At 34.1% G+C, this 25335-nt stretch overlaps 1 protein-coding gene across 3 annotated transcripts in view; it reads right to left on the bottom strand.

The window, feature by feature from the left end:
* LOC112038910 (myosin-1) overlaps positions 1 to 17494 on the bottom strand; it is a 38036-nt gene extending 20542 nt beyond the window's left edge. Inside the window, exons 1-12 of one of the 3 annotated variants that reach the window (XM_065778256.1) lie at positions 17140 to 17494; positions 16038 to 16468; positions 14147 to 14248; positions 13925 to 14068; positions 13666 to 13816; positions 13513 to 13540; positions 10869 to 11034; positions 10666 to 10729; positions 10530 to 10543; positions 10366 to 10450; positions 9235 to 9338; positions 8991 to 9129 (exon numbers count right to left, since the gene is read on the bottom strand). In XM_065778256.1, coding sequence (XP_065634328.1) covers positions 8991 to 9129; positions 9235 to 9338; positions 10366 to 10450; positions 10530 to 10543; positions 10666 to 10729; positions 10869 to 11034; positions 13513 to 13540; positions 13666 to 13816; positions 13925 to 14068; positions 14147 to 14248; positions 16038 to 16403 — 1363 coding nt within the window. In that variant the 5' untranslated portion in view covers positions 16404 to 16468; positions 17140 to 17494. The remainder of the gene's footprint in view (positions 1 to 8990; positions 9130 to 9234; positions 9339 to 10365; positions 10451 to 10529; positions 10544 to 10665; positions 10730 to 10868; positions 11035 to 13512; positions 13541 to 13665; positions 13817 to 13924; positions 14069 to 14146; positions 14249 to 16037; positions 16469 to 17139) is intronic. The other 2 variants (XM_065778255.1, XM_065778257.1) reach the window with 2 other exon arrangements.
* Positions 17495 to 25335: the final 7841 nt, after the last annotated feature.

Below are 25335 nucleotides of genomic sequence, written 5' to 3'. Positions count from 1 at the left end.
AAGTACTTTGTTCTGAAGCAAAGGGAAAATTTTCCTAAGCAATCTGTGAATGATATATCCTATTAAGAAAATACAACTACAAGCTAGTGTTGTTTTATGAAAAAAAAAAAAAAGAACAAAAAAACAAACAAACAAGCATAACAGTTACATGTAGTTATGTTATTATATTATTTTGTTTTGTCAAATGTTATTTAATTTGGTTTGAAATTTTCTTTTTTCTTTTTTTTTGGGATAGATAACGAAAAATTGTATTAATAAAAAACAACCAACTCGAGTACATTGGGGATGTACTGTGGGGGCAAAAATCAAGAACCAAAATTACAATGATCAAGCAAAACAGGAAGGGAAAAACAAGAATAATGCAACAAAGCTATATTCCAATCAAGGAGAATATGTAAGAAAAAAGACTTAATCTCTAGCAATGACCGTTTGCATCCCTCAAAGCATCTAGAATTCCTTTTGCTCCAAATACAACACATCAAACAATGTGGCACAAGTCTCCAAAAATCTATATTGTGATGTCGCCTAAATTTACCTTGCCAAGACTCAAACAACTCAATTACCTTAAGGGGCATAACCCACTAAAGTCCAAACAAACACAACACCAAGGACCACATCTCAAAAGCTATAGGGCAATGAAGAAGAAGATGATCCACTAACTCCCCACACCTCTTACACATGTAATTATTATGAAATTTTATTTATATTTTTCTTTTTAATGTTACCTTTATGGTATTATGTTAGTTAATGAGATGGTATAAACTACTATGAACTTCTTATAAGTTGTTGTTATTGTTGTTATATACTAGAAATCCCAAAATAGTATACTAGTACATACCGGAACCGAAATATTCCGTTCCAGTGACCAAATCAAAATAGTCACCGGAACAGAATTCAAACATTGTTATGAAGTGCAAACCAGACTAATGAGTTCCAATTTATGGTACTTACAAATTCCAATTTCCCATAACTGTCAATCCTAACATGCTGTGTCTGTTCATCATTGTTGAATAAACCATTGCATTCTACAAAATCTGCTAAATCACAATTCATCCCCTATTGAAAAGATTCAATCCCTTAACTTCAAATCAACTAAAATCAAGGAATCATATATCTAATATCAAAACCTTAACCCCTAAAATATTATTTTGTAGACTTTTGGTTAAGTTCTATCTATTGGAATTGACAGAAAATTCATTGTGTAAAGGGAAAACAGATTTGATGCTGTTGTAATTCGAATAATTGGCGCTGATATGAATTTTGAGGGTGCTATAAGCAGTTGATTTGAATATTGGTGACTCTTATGTTTGGCGGGAGAAATTGGATGAGTTAACTTTCTTTTGACATTTAGAATTTGGCCACATTGTGCTTGATGCAGACCATATGGTGGGAATGAAATAGAAGTTTCTTTGAGGATGTGGAGAGTAGAGGGAAACAACTAATAGCCACATCCTGGCTCTGTATTTGATTGGTCTCTTGCTTGGGGTTTTACATATAGGGATTTAATTCCATTGTTTCTCACGTCTTTGTCCTTTGTATGTAATTCTTTAGGCTACTTTGTGTCCATTTTGCATGAACTAGTCTTTTTTAATGAAATTATTCTTACCTATCAAAAAAAGGGATATTATTAGGCTAAGACTTTATAAAGAATTAATTGGAAAGATAAAGGGAAAACAAGACTAAGGACTTGTCAATGATTAATTTCATATGTTTAATGCATACATACATATACTCATACATGAGTGTGCATTTATGTTTACATACGCATAACATCATACCAAAGCAACCCAGCTCAGCAATTTGATGAGAACCACAATCTCAAATAGCAAACAAACTAAGCCTAGACCCAGTAACCTGTACAGGATAAAGGAGTGTATCACATTCCAATACCTGTACCATGAACCTAAATATACCACATTCCAGATAACTTTTCCCAAGCCCTTATTATATACCCCAGGATTTGGTTTTTTCCCATTTTTGACTCTGCATTCTCTGTCCTCTAACCTCTAAGGTTCTTTAAAACTTAGTTGGTTTTATATTTGAGATTGGGTTATATCCCCATAACTAGTGGAGTGTCTCACATTCCCATACCTTTACCATGAACCCTGTTATGAGTAATAGGGGCAAAACAGTAATATTTTTTTTTTGATAGGTAAGAAAAAATATAAAAAACTGCTAGATGCAAAAAGCACCAGCAGGGCAAATTACAAAAAGGAAGAAAAAGCAAAGACAAAAAAACTTAAATTACAAAGAAAGAGAGCTAAGGAAAAGAGGAAGAGAGTCACTAGATGTGAGTCCCCAAGCCCTAGCCCAAACAAACAGAGAACCAGAAAAGAAAGCATGCATTTGGTCTTCAGATCTATCCAAATCCTCAAATGTCCGTCGATTGAGTTCCTTCCAATTACACCACATCAAACACAATGGAACTAAGTTCCAAATGTAAGATGAATGCTTCTCCAACCAATTCCACCAACTAAACAGAAAATCTGACACCGTAAATGAGGAAACCCATGAAATCCCAAAAATCTTAAAGACAAAGCACCACAGCCGATAAGCCTTTCCACAATGTAACAACAAATGATCCACTGTCTCACCATAGCAACGACACATAATACACCAGTCAACAAAATCAAAGCCTCTAAGCCGCAAGTTATCACCCGAGAGGATCCTATCCCATGCGGCTGTCCAAACAAAGAAAGAAACGCGCCGGGGAGCCTTAACTTTCCAAATACCTTTCCAAGGAAAATTAACAGAAGAAGGGCCATGTAACTTATGATAATATGAACGGATAGTAAAATCCCCGTTTTTGGTCAACTTCCATCTCAACCGATCACCAACAGTCCCTGAAGGTAAATTGGCTGCCAAGAATCGGAAGAAATCAACCACCACAGCAGCCTCCCAATCATTAGGACCTCGATTAAAACAAACATTCCAAGTTCTCCCATCCCCTGCTCCTTGACTTATCAAAGATGATTCTACTGAAGTCTCTCTGTTTGCAGCAAAATTGTATAAGGCTGGGAAAGCCAATTGGAGAGAAAGATCTCCACACCACCTGTCTGTCCAAAATTTCACTCTATCCCCCACCCCAACCTTATACTAGACATATTTGCTGAAAACTTCCCAACCCTTCCGGATACTTCTCCACAAACCACAACCATGAGTTCCCCTACCCAACTTAGAAGTCCACCCCCCCCATTCTTCCCCAAATTTCGAAGCTATCACCCTCCTCCAAAGCCTATTCTCCTCAATCCCAAAACGCCAAAGCCACTTACCTAGCAAGGCTTTATTGAAGGTAGTCAATTTCCTAATACCCAAGACACCATTAGCAATAGGTAAGCACACTTTATCCCATCCCACTAAATGATTCTTAGGGTCTCCCCACAAGAAATCCCTTTGGAGCTTCTCAATTTTGTTTGCCACATGTGTAGGGATGGTGTGCTTTTAAGCAAAGTCATCCTACCTCCTTTCGACAAATACAACTTCTTCCACCCAGCTAGCTTCCGTTCGATTTTTTCCAAAATAGGGTTCCAAATATATAAATAATATTTTAATGTGTTAAGGTTGACTTATCAAACCCTAAAACACTTTCACAGTAAGCAACATGGTATCAGAGCCACCAACCCGCCGCTGCCGTTAACCTTCTGGCCACCACCCACCGATATTGTTGTCGCCGGCAACCATATCCTTACCCACTAGCTCCGACAACCCTAATAGAGACTCCGACGATCTCGATTTAGTGGCTGAAGCAATTGTCCAGCGCCGGTGACCCTCTCTCGGGTCTCGTGACACCAAATCAACGTCACCTAATCGCAAGAGAGGCAGGGTTTTACCCGCCCTCCTCCGGCAACCATCCTAGCCTACTTGCCAGTCCTCGCACCGCCACTCTTGCACCCTAGCGCCACCGCCGGAGTATGGTCTGACTTTTTTTTTTTCTTCTCTCCTTCAAAACGTTCTCTGATTATCTGTTCAGGCAGCCTTAGGTTGATGTTTAGTGGTGGATTGGGTATGTCTTTTTGGTGTTGGTATGGATTTGTTGCTACCTTGTTTTTTGGAATAGTTTGGTGTTGATTCTTTGATTAATGAGTTGCTGTTGGCGTGGCTGATTGGTTGAAGTACATTGGTTGTTGGTTGGAGTTTGTTTTAATTCAGTTCAACATATTTCTTTAGTGTTAGTTTGTTCTTCAGATTGCTATTGTGGAGTCCAAAGACAGTGCTCAACCCCCTAATTATTTCTTCTCCCCTAATATGTTATCAATTACCTCCATTCATCTAAATGATAGTAATTATGCTCAATGGGCACAGGCAGTTGAAGTCTTTCTTCTTGGTAGAAAGAAGTTTGATTACGTGATTAAGGAACCTCCTGTACCTACAGACCCTAAATTTGCTGATTGGAGAGCTGAAGATGCACAAATTAGGAGTTGTTTGTGGAATAGCATGGAGTCTAAGATCAGTTGTAGTTTGGTTTTCTTGCCAACTGCTAAACTTGTTTGGGAACAAGCCAAGGAACTTTACTCTGGTGTTAACAATTTGAAGCGGATTTATGATCTTCATCAAAATTATTTCTCCTTGAGTTTGAGTGATATGTCTTTGGAAGACTATTATAACAAGTTTAAGGGTGTATGTGAAGAACTCAATATTTATCAGCCTATCTCCTCTGATGTTAAAATTATGAAGAAATAACGAGATTCTATGCATGTTGCTCGCTTCCTCTCTGGATTGCCTAAAAGTTTGAATCCAGTAAAATCACAAATTTTAGCTAGTCCAGACCTCCCTTCATTGAGTGAAGTTTTTGGTAGACTTCGACAAGCCACATTATCTGATTCGAGTACTGACCCTTTCTCTTCCTCCAATACTGATGCATTACCTTCTGGTGATAAATATGCCTTTACCACTTATATGGGGAGTAATAGAGGTGGTCATGGAGGTTGAGGTCGTGGGGGCTGAGGTTGTGGAGGTCGTGACCAAGGGGGCCGTAGTAGTGAACAAGGGGGTCGTGGTAAAGGACATGGCCTCTGTAAGTGTACTTATTGTCATGGTGAAAATCATATAGTAGACTTTTGTTGGGAGTTGTATGGTAAACCCTCGGCTCACCAAGCTAGTTTTCAAGTTCAAGAACCGCCTTCACAGTCACATCCACCAACATCCAAAGTAGTCTCTATTCCTGAGGAAGAGTACAATCATCTCTTGTCTCTGCATTCCAACTCTATTAGGTCTAATTCTACTGCTACTTTGGCTCAACAAGGTACTTCCACTGTTTGTCTTGCCACTCACAACCCTTGGGTCATTGACTCAGGTGCTACTGATCATATGACAGGTACCTCAGGTTTACTCTCTGACCTTGAGCAATCTAGTAGTCTTCCCAATGTTACATTAGCAGATGGCTCAACCACTACAGTTTCTGGTTTGGGCACTGCCAATCTCAGTCCTAATCTTTCTCTCTCTTATGTTTTATATATTTCTGATTTTCCTTTTAACCTTTTGTCAATTAGTAAGCTTACTAAAATTTTGAATTGTGCTACCATTTTTTTATCCACTCATTGTATCTTTCAGGATCTCAAGACAGGGAAGATTATTGGTGGAGGGCATGAAGCCGGTGGACTTTATTACTTGGATCGATGTGGTTCTTCCCGTTTAATGGCTTCTCACTTGTCTATCTCGCCTCTTCAGCATCATTGTCGCCTTGGTCATCCATCTCTCAAGAATTTGAAGTCATTAGTTCCGTTGTGTTGTCAAATTGAGTCTTTACATTGTGAAGCATGTCAGTTGGGTAAACACCATAGGGTGCCTTTTGCCTTTAGGCGTGAGAGTCGTGTTAGTAGTCCTTTTCAATTAGTTCATTCTGATATTTGGGGTCCAATAAACACTCCCTCATTGTTGGAATTTAGATATTTTGTCATTTTTGTTGATGGTTATTCTAAAGTCACCTATCTTTATCTTATGAAAGAACGGTCTGAATTGTACTCAATTTTCAAATCATTTTATATGGAAATAAAGACTCAATTTAATGCTTCAATTTATATTTTTCGGTCTAATAATGCTCGTGAATATTTTCATACATATTTGTCTCAATTTTTTGATGATCATGGTATAATTCACCAATCTTCATGCCCCCATACTCCACAACAAAATGGTGTTGCTGAACGCAAAATGCGTCATTTGTTAGAGGTCACTCGTGCCTTAAAGTTTCATATGCATGTTCCCAAATCATATTGGAATAATGCTGTTCTCACTGCTTGTTACCTAATTAATTGTATGCCTTCCACTGTTCTAGGTGGTCAGATCCCTTATACTGTGCTCTCTCCTGATGCACCTTTGTTTCATCTACCTCCTAAGATATTTGATTGTGTGCTATATTCATATCTTAGGTCCAGAGAGTGACAAACTTGATCCTAGATCCATTAAATGTGTTTTTCTTGGGTATTCTCGTACTCAGAAAGGATACCGATGTTACTCACCTACTCTTCGGCGTCGTTTCATTAGTGCTGATGTCACATTTGATGAATCTCAATCATATTTCTCTCCTTCGGTTGCTAGTGACAATTCTCCTCCTTGTCTTCCTCTCCTACCACCTGTGTCTCCTATTGAATCTCCTCAGAAACCACTCCTGGTATATTGTCGTCGGCAGAAACCTCCAACAGAGACCTCTACCCTGCCTAGTGATCCGACTCCTAATCCTGCCTCTCTTCCAATTACTTTGCGCAAAGGTAAGCGTTCTTGTACCTCTCACCCTATCTCTCAGTTTGTCTCTTATGGTCACTTGTCTTCATCTCTTCATGCCTTTACCGCATCCTTGAATTCTACTGTTGTTCCTAAGTCTGTCCAAGAGGCTATGTCCATCTTTGGTTGGAAACCTGCTATGGAGGCAGAAATGTCTGCCCTATCTGAAAATGCTACTTGGACTTTAGTTACTCGTCCTCCAGGGAAAACTATTGTTGGTTGTCGTTGAGTGTATACTGTGAAGTATTTGCCTAATGGTTCTATTGAGCGTTTGAAGGCTTGCTTGGTTGCCAAAGGGTATACCCAGATATACAGTGTTGACCATGCCGAGACATTTTCACCTATTGCTAAAATTTCTTCTGTCCGGATTTTGATCTCCTTGTCTGCTAATTTGGGTTGGCCATTATTTCAATTAGATGTTAAAAATGCCTTCTTGAATGGTGATTTGAAGGAAGAGGTGTATATAGAGCAACCACCTGGGTTTGTTGCTCGGGGGAGTCTGGAAAAGTGTGTAGGTTGCATAAGGCCATCTATAGTCTTAAACAATCTCCCAGAGCTTGGTTTGGTAAATTCAGTGAAGTAGTGTTAAAGTTTGGATTGCGACGTTGCCACTCTGATCACTCTGTGTTTTCTTATACCTCTGATAGAGGAAAGATTTTGTTGATAGTATATGTTGATGATATTATAATAATCGGAGATGACAAGCAGGGCATTGATGATTTGAAAAGATACCTTCAAAACTCCTTTCAAACTAAGGATCTGGGTAAACTTCGTTATTTCTTGGGTATTGAGGTAGCACAATCTAAAGAAGGCATCAATTTATCACAGAGGAAGTATGTGTTGGATATTTTGGAAGAAACTGGCTTGTTAGGATCTAAACCAGTGGAGACTCCTATGAATCCTAATGTCAAATTGTATGAAGATCAGGGGGAGTTGTTATCTAATCCTGAGAGATATCGTCGTTTGGTTGGTAAACTAAATTATCTCACAATTACTCGCCCAGATATATCATTCGCAGTTAGTGTTTTGAGCCAGTTTATGAAAGATCCTCGCCTTTCACATTGGGAGGCAGTTATTCGAATTGTGAGGTATCTTAAAGCACATCCAAGCCGTGGTCTTTTGTATAAAGCTAATGGTCACCTATGGGTAGAAGCCTACACTGATGCTGATTGGGCTGGATCACCGTCAGATAGAAAATCTACTACTGGGTATTGCACTTTTCTGGGAGGAAATCTAATTACTTGGAGAAGTAAGAAACAAACTGTTGTTGCCAGGTCTAGTGTAGAGGCTGAGTATAGAGCCATGGCACACATCATGTGAGCTTATGTGGATTAAGCATTTACTTGAGGAATTAAGATTCATTGTGAAGCTGCCTATGACTATGCATTGTGATAATCAAGCAGCAATTTACATTGTCTCCAATCCTGTGTTCCATGAGCGAACCAAGCATATTGAAGTAGATTGTCATATTACTCGAGAGAAAGTAGAAGATGGTGTAATTGCTACTCCATATGTTTCTACAAGAGTCTAGATTGCTAATATGTTTGCTAAAGCTTTATGTAAAACTCGTTTGGGTTTGTTATGTAACAAGCTAGGATTGTATGATATATACTCTCCAGCTTGAGGGAAAGTGTTATGAGTAATAGGGGCAAAACAGTAATATCATGTACTTAATATATAAATAATATTTTAATGTGTTAGGGTTGACTTATCAAACCCTAAAACACTTTCACAGTAAACAACAAACCCAAATAGCTCAAATAGCTCTATACAAAGCTGCTTTGCCTCAATGAGCTTCTCATCTCTCCACTAGTTACAATCTCTCAGCATAATTGCCATCTACAACCTCTGATCCTTTTTGGACTCTTCTGAATTTAGAAGTTGATAATATACTAAGAACAACTTCTGTGAATTCACAGCTCAAGTCTCATGGCAAAGTGACACTTGAGGGGACCATGCCAGTTCTATAACTATCTTGCACTCTCTTTTTTTCAATGAGTAAAACTATCTTGCACTCTTGATGTTATTCTGTAAACTATTGATATGTTCGTTTATTATCTAGGAATCCAATTGGTTCTAAATGTGTTTTAACATAAAGTATGTCTGCTTATAGATGTATTGACTTTCCTAGTTATATTATATCCTAGGCTTCCTAGCTTTCCAAGAACTGTCATGGTGGCATATCCAATCAGTCTATTCACAGTACATCCACATTGAGAATATATCACCATCCTGAAATTGTTTTTTGCTTTTAACTTTAAGAAAATTCTTACCTTCATCTGTCACAGCTTCAACATGGTTTTCATTATCAATCACAGAAAATGAGATGTCTCCTAGCCACAAGACAGCAGCAAGCATTGCAAATACACTTTGTTGGTCTTCTTTGCTGATATGGACCACATCCAGAGCTTCCTAGAAAACATTAACAGCCATAAAACAAAATTCATTTGCAAATGAAAAAAGTACAATAAATCTTGAATGTACGCAGGAGATATAATTCATGATAAGAGAAAGTACCACAACAATGCGAAATTGTTCAGCATCATTAACCCCAGAAATTGAATAACAATTGCTCTGCATCAGATAATTATACTCATCTGCACTCTTCAAATTTAGTTTCTCTGTGTTTCAAAGTCAAAAGGAACCAAAATATAAATAAGGCAAAAGAATAAAAACTGATTAAGCATAAAATATAGGTCTTCAAAACAAAATTAAGCAGAAGGCCAATCCAAGGCAACTAACACAGTAAATGGATCAAAAGACTGACATTTAGCTATAATGTTTACCACTTGCTGACCTCAAAACAAATTTAAGCATAAGGCCAATCAGGAGAAATCAATTTAATGTGTACTAGGCCAAAACCGTAACAGCACAGTGGTGAAAGCACGGCATTTACAAGGATAAGTCATTGTTTTTTTTTTTAAATAAGGATAAGTCATTGTCAATACTTGTCATCAGTCCATTAAAAAATATCAGTATACATTCAGGAGAAATCAATTTAATGTGTAATAGCCCAAAAACGTAACAGCACAGTGGTGCAAGCATGGCATTTACAAGGATAAGTCATTGTTTTTTTTTTACAAGGATAAGTCATTGTCAATACTTGTCATCAGTCCATTAAAAAATATCAGTATACATCTTACAACATTCACACTTCCTGAAGTCTTACACAACCAGTTTTTCATTAAAGACCATTAGAAATATAAATGTAAGATTGCCTTCACTCCATTATTCAGAATTTGGTCAGTAGTAGCAATAAACATCAGTTTCTTTGTAAAAGTCAAAAAGTTGTACTAAAATCTAAAAGAGTACAACAGATCCCGAAAGCAATTATCTATGCTGGATACATACTCAATCATCCCTCAAGAAAGACTCAAAAGTACAATAAATCTATAAAATCTACAAGATTAGATGTCCTACACTCATCTAATAATAACCAATAGAACAAAGAGCTGACAAAGATTGATTTTATTCTCTCAATTGACAACTCCTATAACACAAAAGTTCTTCCATGTCTCTCCCTCCACAAGGTTGACATGAGATCTATATCAATTTATTGAATGCTTATATTAGCATATTAAACCATTTCCCATATCATATGAGAAAATTTCTTGAAAATGACATAATGAAATAACTGACAATAATTACCTCTAAGAGCAGATGGAGCCCCAGCACAAAGCTGATAAAATATATGATATGACCTCTCTCCCTCTGTGCATTGGACCACTCGAGACTGTTGATTTAGTAGAATGAATAAGTGACTTGAATAAAAATCAAATGGGTCCATACAAAAGGCCAGAGAAAAGAATTACCTTTTCAAGCAAAACTGTGAACAATAAACAGAAACAAACAAACATGCAAAGTATGGTCAGTTCCAATTTTTTCAGAAAAAATAAATTAATGAGCTAAAACTTTATCCCACGACCTCAGTAATATAAGTGAACTCACAAGTTTGAATGTTGGCACCAGATATTTTTCCAGTTTCGCTAAAGTGAATTTCTATCAGCTTTCCCTGTGACATTTCAATTAGATTATCAACACTCATAGTATAAAAGGAAATAACCTCAACACTTTTACTTCCAGAGGTCATTACTATTGCCACCTCATTACATGTATGTTAAGGTAATTCATGGGAAGAACAGGGAGCTTACAAAGCGACTTGAGTTGTCATTTCTCAATGTTTTTGCATTACCAAAAGCTTCTAAGATCGGATTAGTCTTCAATATTTCATATTCTATTCCACTTCCACCACCAAGAGCAGCCAAATATTGCATCGCGATCTTTGCTGTCTCAGTTTTCCCAGCTCCACTTTCACCACTGTACAAGTAAATGTAGTCAATTATAAATATGGTAGTTGATTAAAATAGCACAAATTCATTGTATCCCTACAAGCATATTCCATTCCTCATATTTCATGATAGATAGAAGCAGTTCCTAAATTGTTAAAGTTTTTTCAGCAGGGACTAAGCACAAAAACAACAAAACACCCATTGATCAAAAATGTTTGATGGCTCAAGTTATGATCACACATTCAATTTCTTGAATGAAGTACAATTCAAAGGAAATTAGAGCTCAGTCCAATATCAAAAGATGTCCCAAGGTGAACTTCAATAGAGAAGATGCAGAAAATACATAAATAACTTGGTTGTATGTATATAACTATTACATGCAGGATTTTTACAACCAAATGGATTGCAATTTTTTGAATTAAGAATTTTAATGTAGACATGCAATCAGAAAATCCAATCTTTTAGCATACATAAAAGAAAGTCCCAATTTACATGGTTATAAGATATTTCAAAATATTCTACCCCAAAAAAAAATAATTCAAAATAAAATTTGCATCAAATACTTCTGGGATGCCCATTTTAATCTACCATCAAAGCACCCAATTACAACAGGTTCTGAATCTAAAATCCATCCCCTTGGATAAATGCATTCTACATATTAGATAACAGCTTCCCCGACAAAGGTCTCCACCAACTGGTTCACAATACAATTGTTGTAGATCTGTACAATTTCCTCTAGTCACCCCTTGGTCAGATACGATCCCCCCCACCCCAACCAATAGATCACAAAAAAATACTCCAATGAGGATTCACCCATTAGTGGAAGAATATAGTATTTTTGCGTCCTTCCCAATAGCCAAATAGCCCTCAAATTTTTGTCACAAACAAATCTCCTCCATGAGCATAATTATTTCTAATTCAGCTTTAGTATCTTCTCTTTATTCTCCAAAGTGGATAAGGACCCCTCCTCATCCCTAGTATCCAACACCCAAATCCCCCCAATTAAAGATTGTTTACAAATCCTTATATCTCCAAATGCCACCTTATTCCACCCCATTAAATCTGCTTATAGAGCTTTAAGTTCATTTACCAATGCGAAGCTTGGTGTGCCATAGAAGAAATTTTTTGATTAGTAAGTTACAAACCTAATGAGGTGTGAACCCACAACCTCACCCTCTACCCGTTCTTATGGGATAAAATGTCATTAGAGAGCTCATTGGTAAAATTGAAGTATAAATTCAAATGCCAAGTTAGTATTGGCAGCATCAATGATGACAAATTTAAGCAGCCATCCAGTAAATAACTCCATGGATCTTATAACAAGGACATTGATATGGGTTTTGGCATCTAGCGCAAATAGGATGTGTCTGACAAATGATTTGCACTTAATACAAGAATGAAAGTGATTCTACATGGGCATCAACCTCTCATTTTGTCTTCTTCTTTTATCCTGCATTGAAGATTTCCTCTAGATTGCACAATTTATCAATGCAGCAAACATGTTGACACCCATATGCACAATATTCTAAATATCCAAATTGAAAAATACCATATATTTGATAAAGACTCTCCCTGTAACATAGTCAAAGATCTTTGCATTGGGAAAAATGGAAATTTCAATAGCATAATATGTTTAGCCTTTAAAGCAGAAACCTCCCCTTGAAGTCTTTATTGTGACAATGACAACCTTATGATTAGAGAGAAGGAATAAACACTTTCTGGTACTGAATTGAACGCTTTTAGAAAATTACAATAATATCCTCACCAAACGTATCATATCATGAAACTTGACTATCTCTCTCTCTCTCTCTCAATGGGATCTCCAATTTTTGGCTAGATCATTTCCAACAAGATCTCCAATTTTTGTAGCCAGTCAGATCTCACTACTGAAGCATAATGTACTCTTTGATTCTAAAGTCATCTTCTCTTCTCCAAGAACTTTCAAACCACTAATATGGTTTAATTAGCAAATCTCTTCCAAGAGTGTAATGCAATTTACCAGAAGGTGCGCAACCACGCAAGTTTTACCCAAAAAACTAAAAAATAAAAATAAAAGGCCCTTGTTTTAAGGTGCTACTGTAATCATACCCCCCACCCCCACCCCAAAACAAGGAAAACAAATTCAACCAAAAGTGAAACTGAATGGAGCAGATGTTCAAAACTGTAATATTCGTTGATTTGTTCCTAAAGCAGATCCATGAAATCCTTTTCCCATGCAATTTTCTTCAAATTCTACAAAAATACATTGCCAACAACAGCTAAATGGGAGATAAACAGGAGAGGTAGATTGCATAAAGCAGCAACTTAGAACACATACACAACAGTTATAATAAAAATAAAAATAATATAGAAGCCTATATCTATAAGAAAAACAACTTTGAGCAGACATACAGAATATAATCAATGTGACAATTCAACTGTTAAAAGCTGTAGACAAAAGATGCACTCATCCATACAATAATAATGATTGACAGGAATTGCAAAAGGATAGTCAAAATCTACTGACCTTATTATGATAGATTGATTTACTTCATCTGGAAGAAAAAGAACCAAAATAAGAATTTCAGACACTAAAGACAATTTGTAGAGAGACAAGTTGTAGAGAATATCTTAACTTTTGAAAACTCAATCTTTCGATGTAATTAATAGGTGAAATTACCTCGTCTCATTTCTCGGATGGCCGTATCCGTAATGGCATATACATGTGGGCTCTCAACAGATTTACGCTTATATGCTTCAATGTAACCATTTCCATATAAGGGAACTTTCTTAAAGGGATTTATAGCTACCAAAATAGGCCCTGCTTTTGTCTGAAAGTACAGAATTCCACCCATAAACCCATTAGGTAAAAAGTAGAATACTATAAGCAGAAAAACAAAATATAAACACATTCAAAACCAAATTATATAAATACTTACATATATCATATCTTGATTGTATCTATACTGAAGATTGTATAACACTGATGGTTCATTTAAATAACTTAGCTGCATCAAATCATCTACGCCATCAAGTATATCAGGATTTGCTGGTATCAAGCTTTCTGTTTTAACATTTAAAACCTACAATAGAAATATGAATTAACCATCTGAATGCAATCCAGAGCAATCACAATTCACAGTTCCCAAAATTTCTCTTACTTTCCCATCAGGCAGTGCAATAATAGACTCAGATGATGAAGTTGATAAATTCTTCCCCAGCACCCAATCCCCGTTTGGAAGTTGAATCCAAGATTGAAGTTTCTGTAATAGTAAACTTCAACAAGTAGGTAATAAATACTAAATAGTATGTTAAAAATGTCAACTCAAACTGATCATAATTTGTAAAAAACTTACAGATTATGGGATCTACTATGCAGTTTTTTTTTTTTTAATTTAATTTCTACAATTGCAGTATTTTTAATCTATCACGCAAAATGTAAGAAAACAAACCAACAGAGCAAAAGCACAAATGCATTAAAGCAATACTGAGAAATGCACTAGTAGTAAGCAACTAAGCATTAGTGAGCCGGAGTTACCTAGCATGACATATTGTTGCTTATGAGATATACGAGCCATATCAACATGTAAAAAATTTACAAATAACTAAATCCATGATATCCTTCCAAGTTAAAGAGCATAATCATAACCCTTCAAACTACCCCATGAGATAAATTAGAGAAACAAGGGCTAATGAAGCCAATACTGGAAAAACATTTGTAGACCAAGGAGCTCTAACATTGTAAGTATCAAATTTTTAATATCTTGAGAAACTGTAAAAATATAAGTTGTATTTTTCTCCAATTCTTAACTTCCAAAATATGGCCTTGACCCGGTAATAACTCATGAGCAACAAATAATAGAAGATATATGGCAGCACCTCAACCAGCTGAGGGAGTTAAACAAAAACACATAATATAAAAAATAAAATGCAAACATAAACAAATAAACAAAGAGAAAAATTAAGATTTTAAGTTGCAATAGCCATAGAGAACTGTTTCACTAACAAACCACTGGTCCGAAATGGAAGAATAGACACTACCACTGGTCTTATTACCATCTTTTTCGATAAATACAAACTAAGATTCATTGGATTCGAAAGTTATTTACCTAAAACTTGACGTTAGTGCTCAATCTAATCATGTCTTTGCGTAAAAAAATTACTTAAAAAATGTCATACCAAGTGCACAAAACTCCCAATTCTACAGAATCTAGGAGAAGTAATTGGTTGGCAGCCTTACCCACATCTTTAATTTTTGAGAGGTTGATTCCGGGAACTCTAACCAACAACATGTCACTTTTTAAATTGTACATATGTACATAATGAATTAAATGAGAAGCTAAATACAAATTTAAAACAAATTTGTGGTACAACCTAACGGGCTTTTAGTACAAGATAATAAATTCAGTCAAACATTAGTCATACAAACCCAAAAGAGCATAATAGGTACCATTAGTTTATTGATTATTATAGTCTAGATGTGCTAACTACTATTTTACAGCACTTTATTCAGTACTCATCAATGTATGTATTAGATACAAATATACAAATAGATTCTTGAAATTGTGCAACAACCCAGCAATTGATTAGTTCCATTGGCATTAATGGGTAAGTAGCCTTTGTTCTTAATTCAACAGGTGAGGAAATTCAATCCTTTCCTACCAAGGAAAAGTTCTAAAATCCTGCCTTCAATCACAGAAGAGTCACTATCCCTAGAAAAGATGGCCAAAATTATTAATTATCTTGAGCCAAGAATGCATCTCATTCTCTTATACATTTAATCTGTTCGCCCATTTTTGCAATGCTAAGTATCGTAAACATGTACATAATTAAGAAATACATTAGTAATAAAAATGTACTGCACAACACAATAAAAAAAAAAATGCAACAAAGACAACCAATAATAACAAGGATTTCTATGACATCCTTATAGACAAATTAAATTAAGCAATTCAATTGATCAAGAAAATAAACCACAATAATACCATGTATCCTTAACAGATATCAGAGCTTGGCAGGAAAAGAAAACTTTAACCTGAAGCCATAAAATACCTTCTTGGCAGCATAAGGAGTGGTGTCACCCCACCTACGCTCACTACGAGATGTTGAGATTGAAGGCAAATGTGAAGCCACAGAATCCAACTCTTCATCACCCATTGAGGGCCTGTCTTCAGCTAATAGTGCATTCCCACAATACGGCGAATCCTCAATAACCTGATGATCCATGTTGCCAACTGTACCCTCAACAATCGCATCCCCTAACTCACCATTTTCAGGAATACTAGATGACATCACATCAGTGTTTCCCGAATTCCCAACATCTGATTTTTCGAGATGATCAGAAGTACCTGCGAAGTGGAAATCACCAGGCAACGATCTGATGGACTGGAAAGAAGGCTGGACCCGAGAACGTGACATCTTCCCTGAAATGTCTTTACAACCCAAAAGCCTGAGACTTCGAGTGTATGGGCATATGCAATGTGCTAAAAATAGAGATAAAAAAGCTTGCTTTAAAACCAAAAAGGCCAATCAAACTTTATCAAGGTCCCACTCAATGACTTATCTGATGAACTTAATGGCGGGGACCATCGTTTAAGATACAGACTCTAGTGCTATTTACTGATCAGTCACCATTGACATGTTCCAAAACCCAAAAGATTGCTAAAATGTGCAATTATCTCAGACCCATATTCCACTCAAATTTGGGAGTCCCAAACAACTTTCAAATGGCTAATACAACTTAAAATTATCATTGGAATTTAACTTTTCAATACAACATGTATGTATCAGACTTCAATTAATTGACAATGCCCCTTTCCAGAATAACAGATCTTTCACTTGGACGCATTGTTTAGTTGATAAGAAAAGGTAGGAAAATCAAAGAAAATTAAAATTTTTTGAGTTAAGAACAAGCAGAATAAACTAGAAAATTTATAATTAAAAAGCTTTAAAAAAATAAAATAAACTAAATAAATTTTAGTTTTCTCAGTAGCCAAACTAGGAGGTGAAAAATGAACTAGCAGTACTTAAAACGAAAACACCACTGAGAATCCAGATGAGCGATTTTTTTTTTTTTCTCAGCAACCAAACAGAGAGTTCAGCTTAAAAAGAGAAGACAAAATTCAGAGAAAACTAATACCGATCTCTTACTTACCTCAGAAAAGAACTCACTTCAGAAACTTTCACTCAAAGCAGATGACTACTATAACTCCGATCGATCAACAAAACAAGCTTACTTCTCAGAACTCAACTCAATGAGAAAAATGTAAGTGGAAATGAAGGCTTTAAAGTGAAATATTGAAAGAACAATCAAGATGGTCACGGTGTGAGTCTGACACACACAGCTCTGTTTGGATTCCGAGAAAAAAAAAAAAAAAAGTTTACTATATTCCGAGGCGTGTTGAGACGATTCAGCTTTTCTTTTCTTTTTTTCTTTTTTGTTTTGGTTTTTTGGTTGGTTTTGCCTTTTTCTTTCTTTCTCTGCTAAATCTGCTTCACAGACACTGATACATTAAATCCATTAATATCATTTTTTTTCATACTTTAAATCTTAAATTAATTTATTGCTGCTTTTCAAATTTTCTTTATTTTACTATATTACCCTTGCTGGCTTTGCATAATGACGGAAGTATCCATATATTAGGTAGTACTGGCTATTCACCTAACCGAAATTGTGGCCCTGTGTTTTTTGGAATAATACCTAAAAAAGAGAATAAAATAATATATTAAAATAATTTTTTTTGGAGAAAAAAAATATTAAAATAGTTATTCACCATTGCTTCCCTCCAATTAAAATATATTATATTATATATTTAAAAGTTTACATGGCAAAGGAAAAAAGGAAGGCTTTTTGGTCAAGAAAAAGACAAACTGAAATTAATTAATATAAAACCTTGACCATGAGTTGTTTGATCGTGATCCAAATTAACCATTAATTGCTAAATCTTTTGTTTTGTTCTTTATCCATTTTGTTTTTGATCAAAATGAAGATAATCATAATCTATAGGCATCTTGATTTCATAATATAATTCCAATTTACTCAAAAAGTAATTTACTAAATATCTTATCAATATTTTAAACTATATTTGTTTAAGAACAAAACTTAGATACAGTACTTAGGTACTATTTCTCCTGTTAAAATTTTGGTATATGAATTTTTTCTCATGAGATGGAAGTGTAGTTTTTAGTTAAATAATTACATTGTTGAATTTTAAGAGGGGAACCTGAAAAAAAGCACCTAATGTACTATATCTAAATTTTGTCTTTTGTTCAATTATTTAGAACTGATAATCTGTAAAGCATTGTCAATGATATTACCAATTATGTAATTCAATAAAATATGAAATTAGCCATTAAAAAATCTTTATTAATAAAAACAAAATACAATTAGAAAATGCTAATTATTGTTACACATTGTCGTATACACTTCACAACTTAAATTATGTTTCAATAACACAATTTTACACTAATTGTTTCATACACGGCATGTATAAATATTACTACTTAATATTGAAAATTACAAATAATAGCTTATTCTAAACATTGAAGTGATTGTAGCAGATTTATTTTAAAGACCAATATCATCATTTTGATAAAGTGTATAAAATTATGATGCATACTTGTTTTTATCGTTAAAAAAAGTATGGACATAATTTAAAACAAATTGAAGGCATCCAAAAAAAAAATACTATCATTTATGCCTTTCTCTTTCATAGCAATCTCTTGTAAAATGAAGGGGAAAAGGGGGATTTGGAGTTTGAAAAGTGAAAAGAAGGGCAAATTAGACATTCTAAAAAAGCAGTTATAATCATTAGGTAGACAAAATGAGCGAGAGAGAGAGACTGCAAAAGGCGTGGAGGGAGGGAGTTAAAACTCAAAACTCAAAAGTGGTTTTAAAAATAAAGAGGCAATTTTAAAATAGAACCGTTGGATAGAGATTGGACAGCCACAGATGGCATACAAAAGTGAGACTGGGAGCACGTGATAACGGCACCATCACTAATAACATATTCATACACTTCTCTATCTTCCAATCTAAAAATAATAAGTTCTAACTTATTTAAAAAATAAAGAGGGCCGGCAAGGCAAATGTCTGTTTCGTAAGGTGTAATGCAAACAATGGGACCGTTTGGTACATATGTTTAAACACATATTTTCAGTTTTTAAATAATATTATACGTATTTTTATACATTTTTTTTACCTACACGTATTTTCTAAAAATACAAATAACATTACTAAAACAACATTACTAAACGGATCCAATTGTCTCCCTCTGATAGTCATATTGAGCATTAGCATTTGGATAGGATGTTTTCCATCCCACTATTACCAACCTTTGACTTGCCACGTGTCTTTGTGCCAATCAATAGCAAGTATTTCACCGTTTGCCCTCCAAAATATCAAATGATACTCATATGCCCAACATATGAGTCTTATATATCACTGACATGTGAGCTTATTAGTTGTATGCATACAAAACTTTCATCCAAAATACACCCCTTCTCTTTTCCTTTGGTATTGATACACTTAAATCAAGTTTTGAGACAAGGTGTTAGTTAAAATTATGATTTTTTTTTTTTAAATCATGATTTTAACTATAGTGCACATAATCATGTATAAATCAAAAAAAAAAAAATATATATATATATATATATAAAGAAAATGTTGAAAAACACACCCTTTTTTACAATACAAAGACACAACTTTTTCCCACCATATGAAATCAATAACAGTTTGTCTTCATCTAAAAATAATATTAAAAAAAAAAAACAGTTTGGCCTACTTAGAAATTTCAACTATTTAAGGAAATACCATTAAATGTTTTATCTCTTTAAAAAAATTCAGAAGTTTCCTAAATTTCCCTAAAACAAATTTATCAAAAATTTAAACAATTATGCATATAATTTTTTTTTGACAAAGTTTACCTACAAAACTAGTTGTAGTCTAAGCCTATAACCTTACTCAATATCATTAACATTACTACATATTTAAAAAATCTAACTGTTAAATTTCACGTTTTTTACACTCTTAATACATATCTTAAATTTTGTGTCAATCAGATATTATTTACTATATGATCTATAAGATTATATTTTATGCATAATTTTAAACTACAAAAACTTGTAATTTAAACAATTTATTGATGACATAGTTATTGATCTTTAATTTTCTATAAATTTTGCAAGCATAAAGAATATAAGAAAAAAATGTAATATAATGGTTGATTTGTCAAAATTCACCTCTAATAAAAAGATATTAAATAATGTTATAGCCTTAAGTTACAACCAATTTTCTTTTTATGTTACCTTATTGCTTTTCTTTTTATTTAAGAAACATTCCAGTCATGGTAATTATTCAAGTTGCCGTAAATCAGCTCGAGGGAAATAAGCGATGTCTAGTGGAACATACTCTAGATTTTTGGATAGTTATATTTGATTTTTTTTATTGGTTGTTTTACGGTTGTTCCTTTATTTGGGTGGATGAGTGCTACAGTATCTTGTTGGAAACAATGGAATGTTGAGAAAGACAATAAAACCAGAAGATATTATGGAGAAGTAAATATGATACTCAGTTGGCTTCCAAGTATCAATTTTGCCTCCGTTTTAGGTAAGGAATTTAGTACATTACTTACTTCAAAACAATCTCTGCATTGCTGGCGATAAGATTGATATTAAATATTTTAATTTATCTATAAAAATAATAATGAATTAAAAATTTTAGATTATTTTATGACTTGTTATATAAATATAATAAATTGTCACAATATTTTCATAATAATTGAGGTATCAATCCCTCGTAAGTCAAAATAAAATCAAATCAAATCAAATATTAGACCAGAACCTACAAGAATTGAAAATAAAAGTATTATGAAAATGTTGTGATATTTTATTATGTCTTTAGACTCTCTCTTATTTTATAGAATCACACAATTGTGACCTCATTAAAAAAATTAAAAATTCAATATTTGGAGTAGCAAAATTTGAATCTTAAATGCCTCCATTAGAAATACCAAGAAGTACCAATTATTACAAAACTATTGCCTCCTTCATAATAAAAAATTATTAATACTAAACATCTATTTTATAATTGATAATAATTAATCCACTTAAGCAACACACGCATAACAATTTCTTTTGGTGAAACAATTTAGGGGTTTTAACTTTCAATTGGGTTGTATTTCTATTGACACAACATTTTTGGGGGGCTTTCTTAGACGTGTGAGAAAGAATGCAAAACTTACATATATTTTTTCTTAAGAAAAAAAAACTTAACTATCATTTTATAATTAACTTACTTTTTGTACAATTTTGGGGGCTTTTTTTTTTCAACGAGGTGGCCTTGGGACCCTTTTATAACTTTTTGGGTGCAAAGGGGGCCTTAGGCCTGGGCCTTAAGCCAGCACTGCCCACAACCCACCCACACCTCGATAATCTTGGGGGCAAAGTTAAGCTTTAATTCAAAGGATGAGATTAAAACAAAAATAATTAAAAATATATATTAATCAGTGTCAATAACAAAATAAATAAGCAATAAAATATAAAAATATAATTAGCATTCAAGACATAATATAAATGCAAACTGTAATTTATTTTTTCAAACACACACACACATATATATATATATAGAGAGAGAGAGAGAAGTATATGTTTCATATAATGAAAATAAATTTACAAAAATAGTCTATATATAATTATTAATAAAAAAATTAGCGCAAGATATATATGGATGTATATATTGAAAATGGTTTTTTTTTTTTGATGAGAGATAAAAAAATTAATTAAAAATATATATTAATAAGTGTCAATAACAAAATAAGTAAGTAATAAAATATAAAAAATATAATTAGCATCCAAAGCATAATATAAATGCAAACTGTAATTTATTTTTCCAAACATATATATAGAAGTATATGTATATATGAAAATAAATTTACAAAAATAGTCAATATATAATTAACAACAAATTAGCACAAGATATATATGGATGTATATATTAAAAAGTTAAAAAAAAAAAAAACTGTTAAACACACACACACTTTTTTTTTTTTTAAATCTTAACACGCAAACACTTAATTACACTCTCTTACCAAGCTCAAATACATTACTTAACCCAAAGTACTACTACAAAAAAGTCTAACTCTTGCAGTAGTAAAGTGAGTTTAAATATATAATTTGATCACTTTTTTTTATAGAGAATTTCAACTTATAGCGCACACTCCCGATGATAGCTTTTATATTATCTAACCGAGACACCAATTGGTTTTTGGTGTAAACGGAGATTGAATCTCAAATCTCTTATTCAACCATAAAAAACTTTACCAATTAGTTTTTGTTTACTTAACCTACTTTAGCATCAGGTTTTTGTATGGACGAATCTAAGATTTTAAGCTAGCGGGGGTAGAAGTACAAAAGAAAGAAAAAAAAAAAAACTCCAAATAGGCATCATATAGTATTAAAAAATTATAAATACTCAAAATCGTTATTTCTAAATACATTAAGATACAATAATTTACCAACAAAGACAAAAACAAAAACAAAATAATGTTTTTTTTTAATACTAGGCAGCCTTGGATTTTTTTTTTTTTTTTTGTTGAAGTTAGAGCATTCACAGTGTTGGTCCCAAATATCTTAGCTTTTAATACTTCAAAAGTTACTTTATCTATTTTATCACCTCACTTTACAATACACCTAATATCAAATGTTCTATTTTTATCACTTCATTTAAAATAATATAAACAACTTATTAAAATAATAAAGGAAGAAAGAGAATTTAAGTTTTTTAATTGATTGAAGAGATATAATCTTAATAAAATATTGTATTTTATTTTATTTTTAACAACTTGCTATAGTCAACTAATAATTATATTAGTTTATTGTAGTTGTAAAAAACTTAGCTTTAGCTTCTCTAATAACACATAATTTTTTTTTTGGTTTTTAGTGGTAAAATAGATTTTTTTTTTTGGCTAAAATACAATCACAATTGTGAACGTTTTTAATGTTTTTGTTAAGTTTTTGGGTTGAATATTTGTCATTTGAGTGAGGTTAGTTAGGCTTATTGAGAAGAACACAAATGTAAGATTTTGAAAGTGGGGCCAACTATAAAAAATAATATTTAAAAAAAAATTGGACCCAAGGGGGTCTGGGCCCATCCCTGAGATTTTGGTTTAGAAGGTTCTTGCAACTCATTATGAGAGTTGCGTGATGAAAAACGACTTTAGCATCTACTTCAATTTCGACAGTTGCCAAGTTTAGCTCTAAGCATAACGGCAAGCCATCTTTTAGAGCCTATAACTCTGCCACAGTAGGAGTCGGTACATTATGAAATAGGTGAAACCTCTAATCCAAACCATTATGGTCTTGAAAAATTCTCCACCTTCAGCTAGTCCGTATTCCCCCATAGAAGAGCCATTTGAATTGAGTTTAACCAACTGTTTACATTGACTCTTACGAATAGGAGTAGAAGAATAGAAAATTTTTGTGGCAATATATGGATGTATTTTCTATAAAGATCTATCATATGGAGCCAAAGTCTCAAAATAGCAAAAGTGAAGAAAATCTTCCAAGGGATTACGCATACGGGCCTCCTGCAGGCAAACGGCAAGGGAGGTTGCATTATTTATTTATTTATTTTCATGCAATTACATAAATCCACTTCGTAAAACCTTAGAAGCAGCCCGGCAACTTGAGAGTTATCCAAATATGACTGTTCAATTAAAGTTTCGGAGTTCAACTTTTTGATAGGATTGTTAAATTATATTATACTAGTATGTAGCCTGTGCTACCACACGGGAATGGATATATTATTAATCATGAGTTTATTCATGTTTAAAAGGCATATTAAGTCTAAATTCATATTATTAACAAGAAAATTTCATTAACAAAACTTAGGGTCCGTTTGTTTTGGCTTCAAACGGTTTCCGGAAATTATTTTCCAGAAAATTGGGTGTTTGGCTGTTCCGAAAAATTTGGTCAAACTGAAAACCATTTCCGGTTGACCGAAAATAAGGCCAAAAACGGGTGAAATTGATTTCCGGCCTTATTTTCACTTCAAATCAAATTTTCCGGAAAAGAGAGAAAGGAGCACGAAGAGAGACCCAGCAGCTTCGACCCAGAGAGAGCACGAACCGGCGCTCCAAGCCCAGAGCCCATCGCCGGCGACCTTCGAACCACGAACCCACCAGTCGCACCGCGTCGGCGAGACCCACGAGTCGCGCCATCGCACCTCGTCGTCTCCTCGATCGCGCCATCGCACATCGTCGACCAGTCGATCGCGCCATCGCCTCCTCGATCGCACCATCGCACGTCGTCGACCAGTCGATCGTGCCATCGCCTCCTCGATCGCGCCATCGCACGTCGTCATCTCCTCGATCGCGTCGTCTCCTCGATCGCGCCATCGCCTCCAAGCCCAGAGCCCATCGCGATCGCGCCATCACACCCATCGCCTCCACGCTCTCTCTTCCTCGATCTCTCAGATTTTTTTTTTTTTTTAATTTGATTGTTGTTGTTGTTGTTTTTTTAATTTGATTGTTGTTGTTGTTTTTTTTTTTTAATGAACTGATTATTGTTGTTGTTGTTGTTGTTGTTGCTGTCGTCGGAGTTTGGTTGTGTTGTTGCCGGAATTTGCTGCCGGAAAATAGCATTTTCCTAATAGAACCAAACGCATAAAAATATTTTCCACAACAATTTTCATAATTCAACCAAACACTTAAATATTTTCCTTTTCCAGAAAATAGCATTTCCGGAAAATATGTATTTTCCGGAAAACGTTTTACACGAAACAAACACAGCCTTAGCTGTATATATATACATATGTGTGTGTGTGTGCGCACGCGCGCTCGAGGTAATGGATATATTATTAATCATGAGTTTATTCATGTTTAAAAGACTCAGTTAAGTCTAAATTCATATTATTAACCAGAAAATTTCATTAACAAAACTTAGCAGTATATATATATATATATATATTATTTGTTCCATTTTTGTGGTTTGAAAATGATATTTATGTGTAGATGAAAGTTGTTGATGAGAATGAGTGGTGGGGTAAGATAGAGCAAATGAAAGGAGGAGGGGAAGAGGAGATGATAATTAAGCACAATTTCAGTCGAGTAGGCTAACAAACCTTATATGATATAGCTTGTACCTTAATTCAGTTTTCACATCACATATGTACTTCCATTCTCCAATAGACCATTTGGTGGAACATATAAAATGAGCAACCACCACTTTTATTACTTCCATTGCATTTAAATGAGTTTGAATGAAGGGAATTCTCTAGAATGCTTCTCTATTTTGCATGCAAAAATGCAATATCTTCAAAGCAATTAAAACTTGACTTACTTTAACATCATAA

This window comes from Quercus suber, unplaced genomic scaffold (assembly GCF_002906115.3).
Source record: "Quercus suber isolate HL8 unplaced genomic scaffold, Cork oak 2.0 scaffold_176, whole genome shotgun sequence".
Classification (NCBI taxonomy): domain Eukaryota; kingdom Viridiplantae; phylum Streptophyta; class Magnoliopsida; order Fagales; family Fagaceae; genus Quercus; species Quercus suber.
The sequence above is the reverse complement of the archived record's forward strand: the minus strand, read 5'-3'. Positions and strand labels throughout refer to the sequence as shown.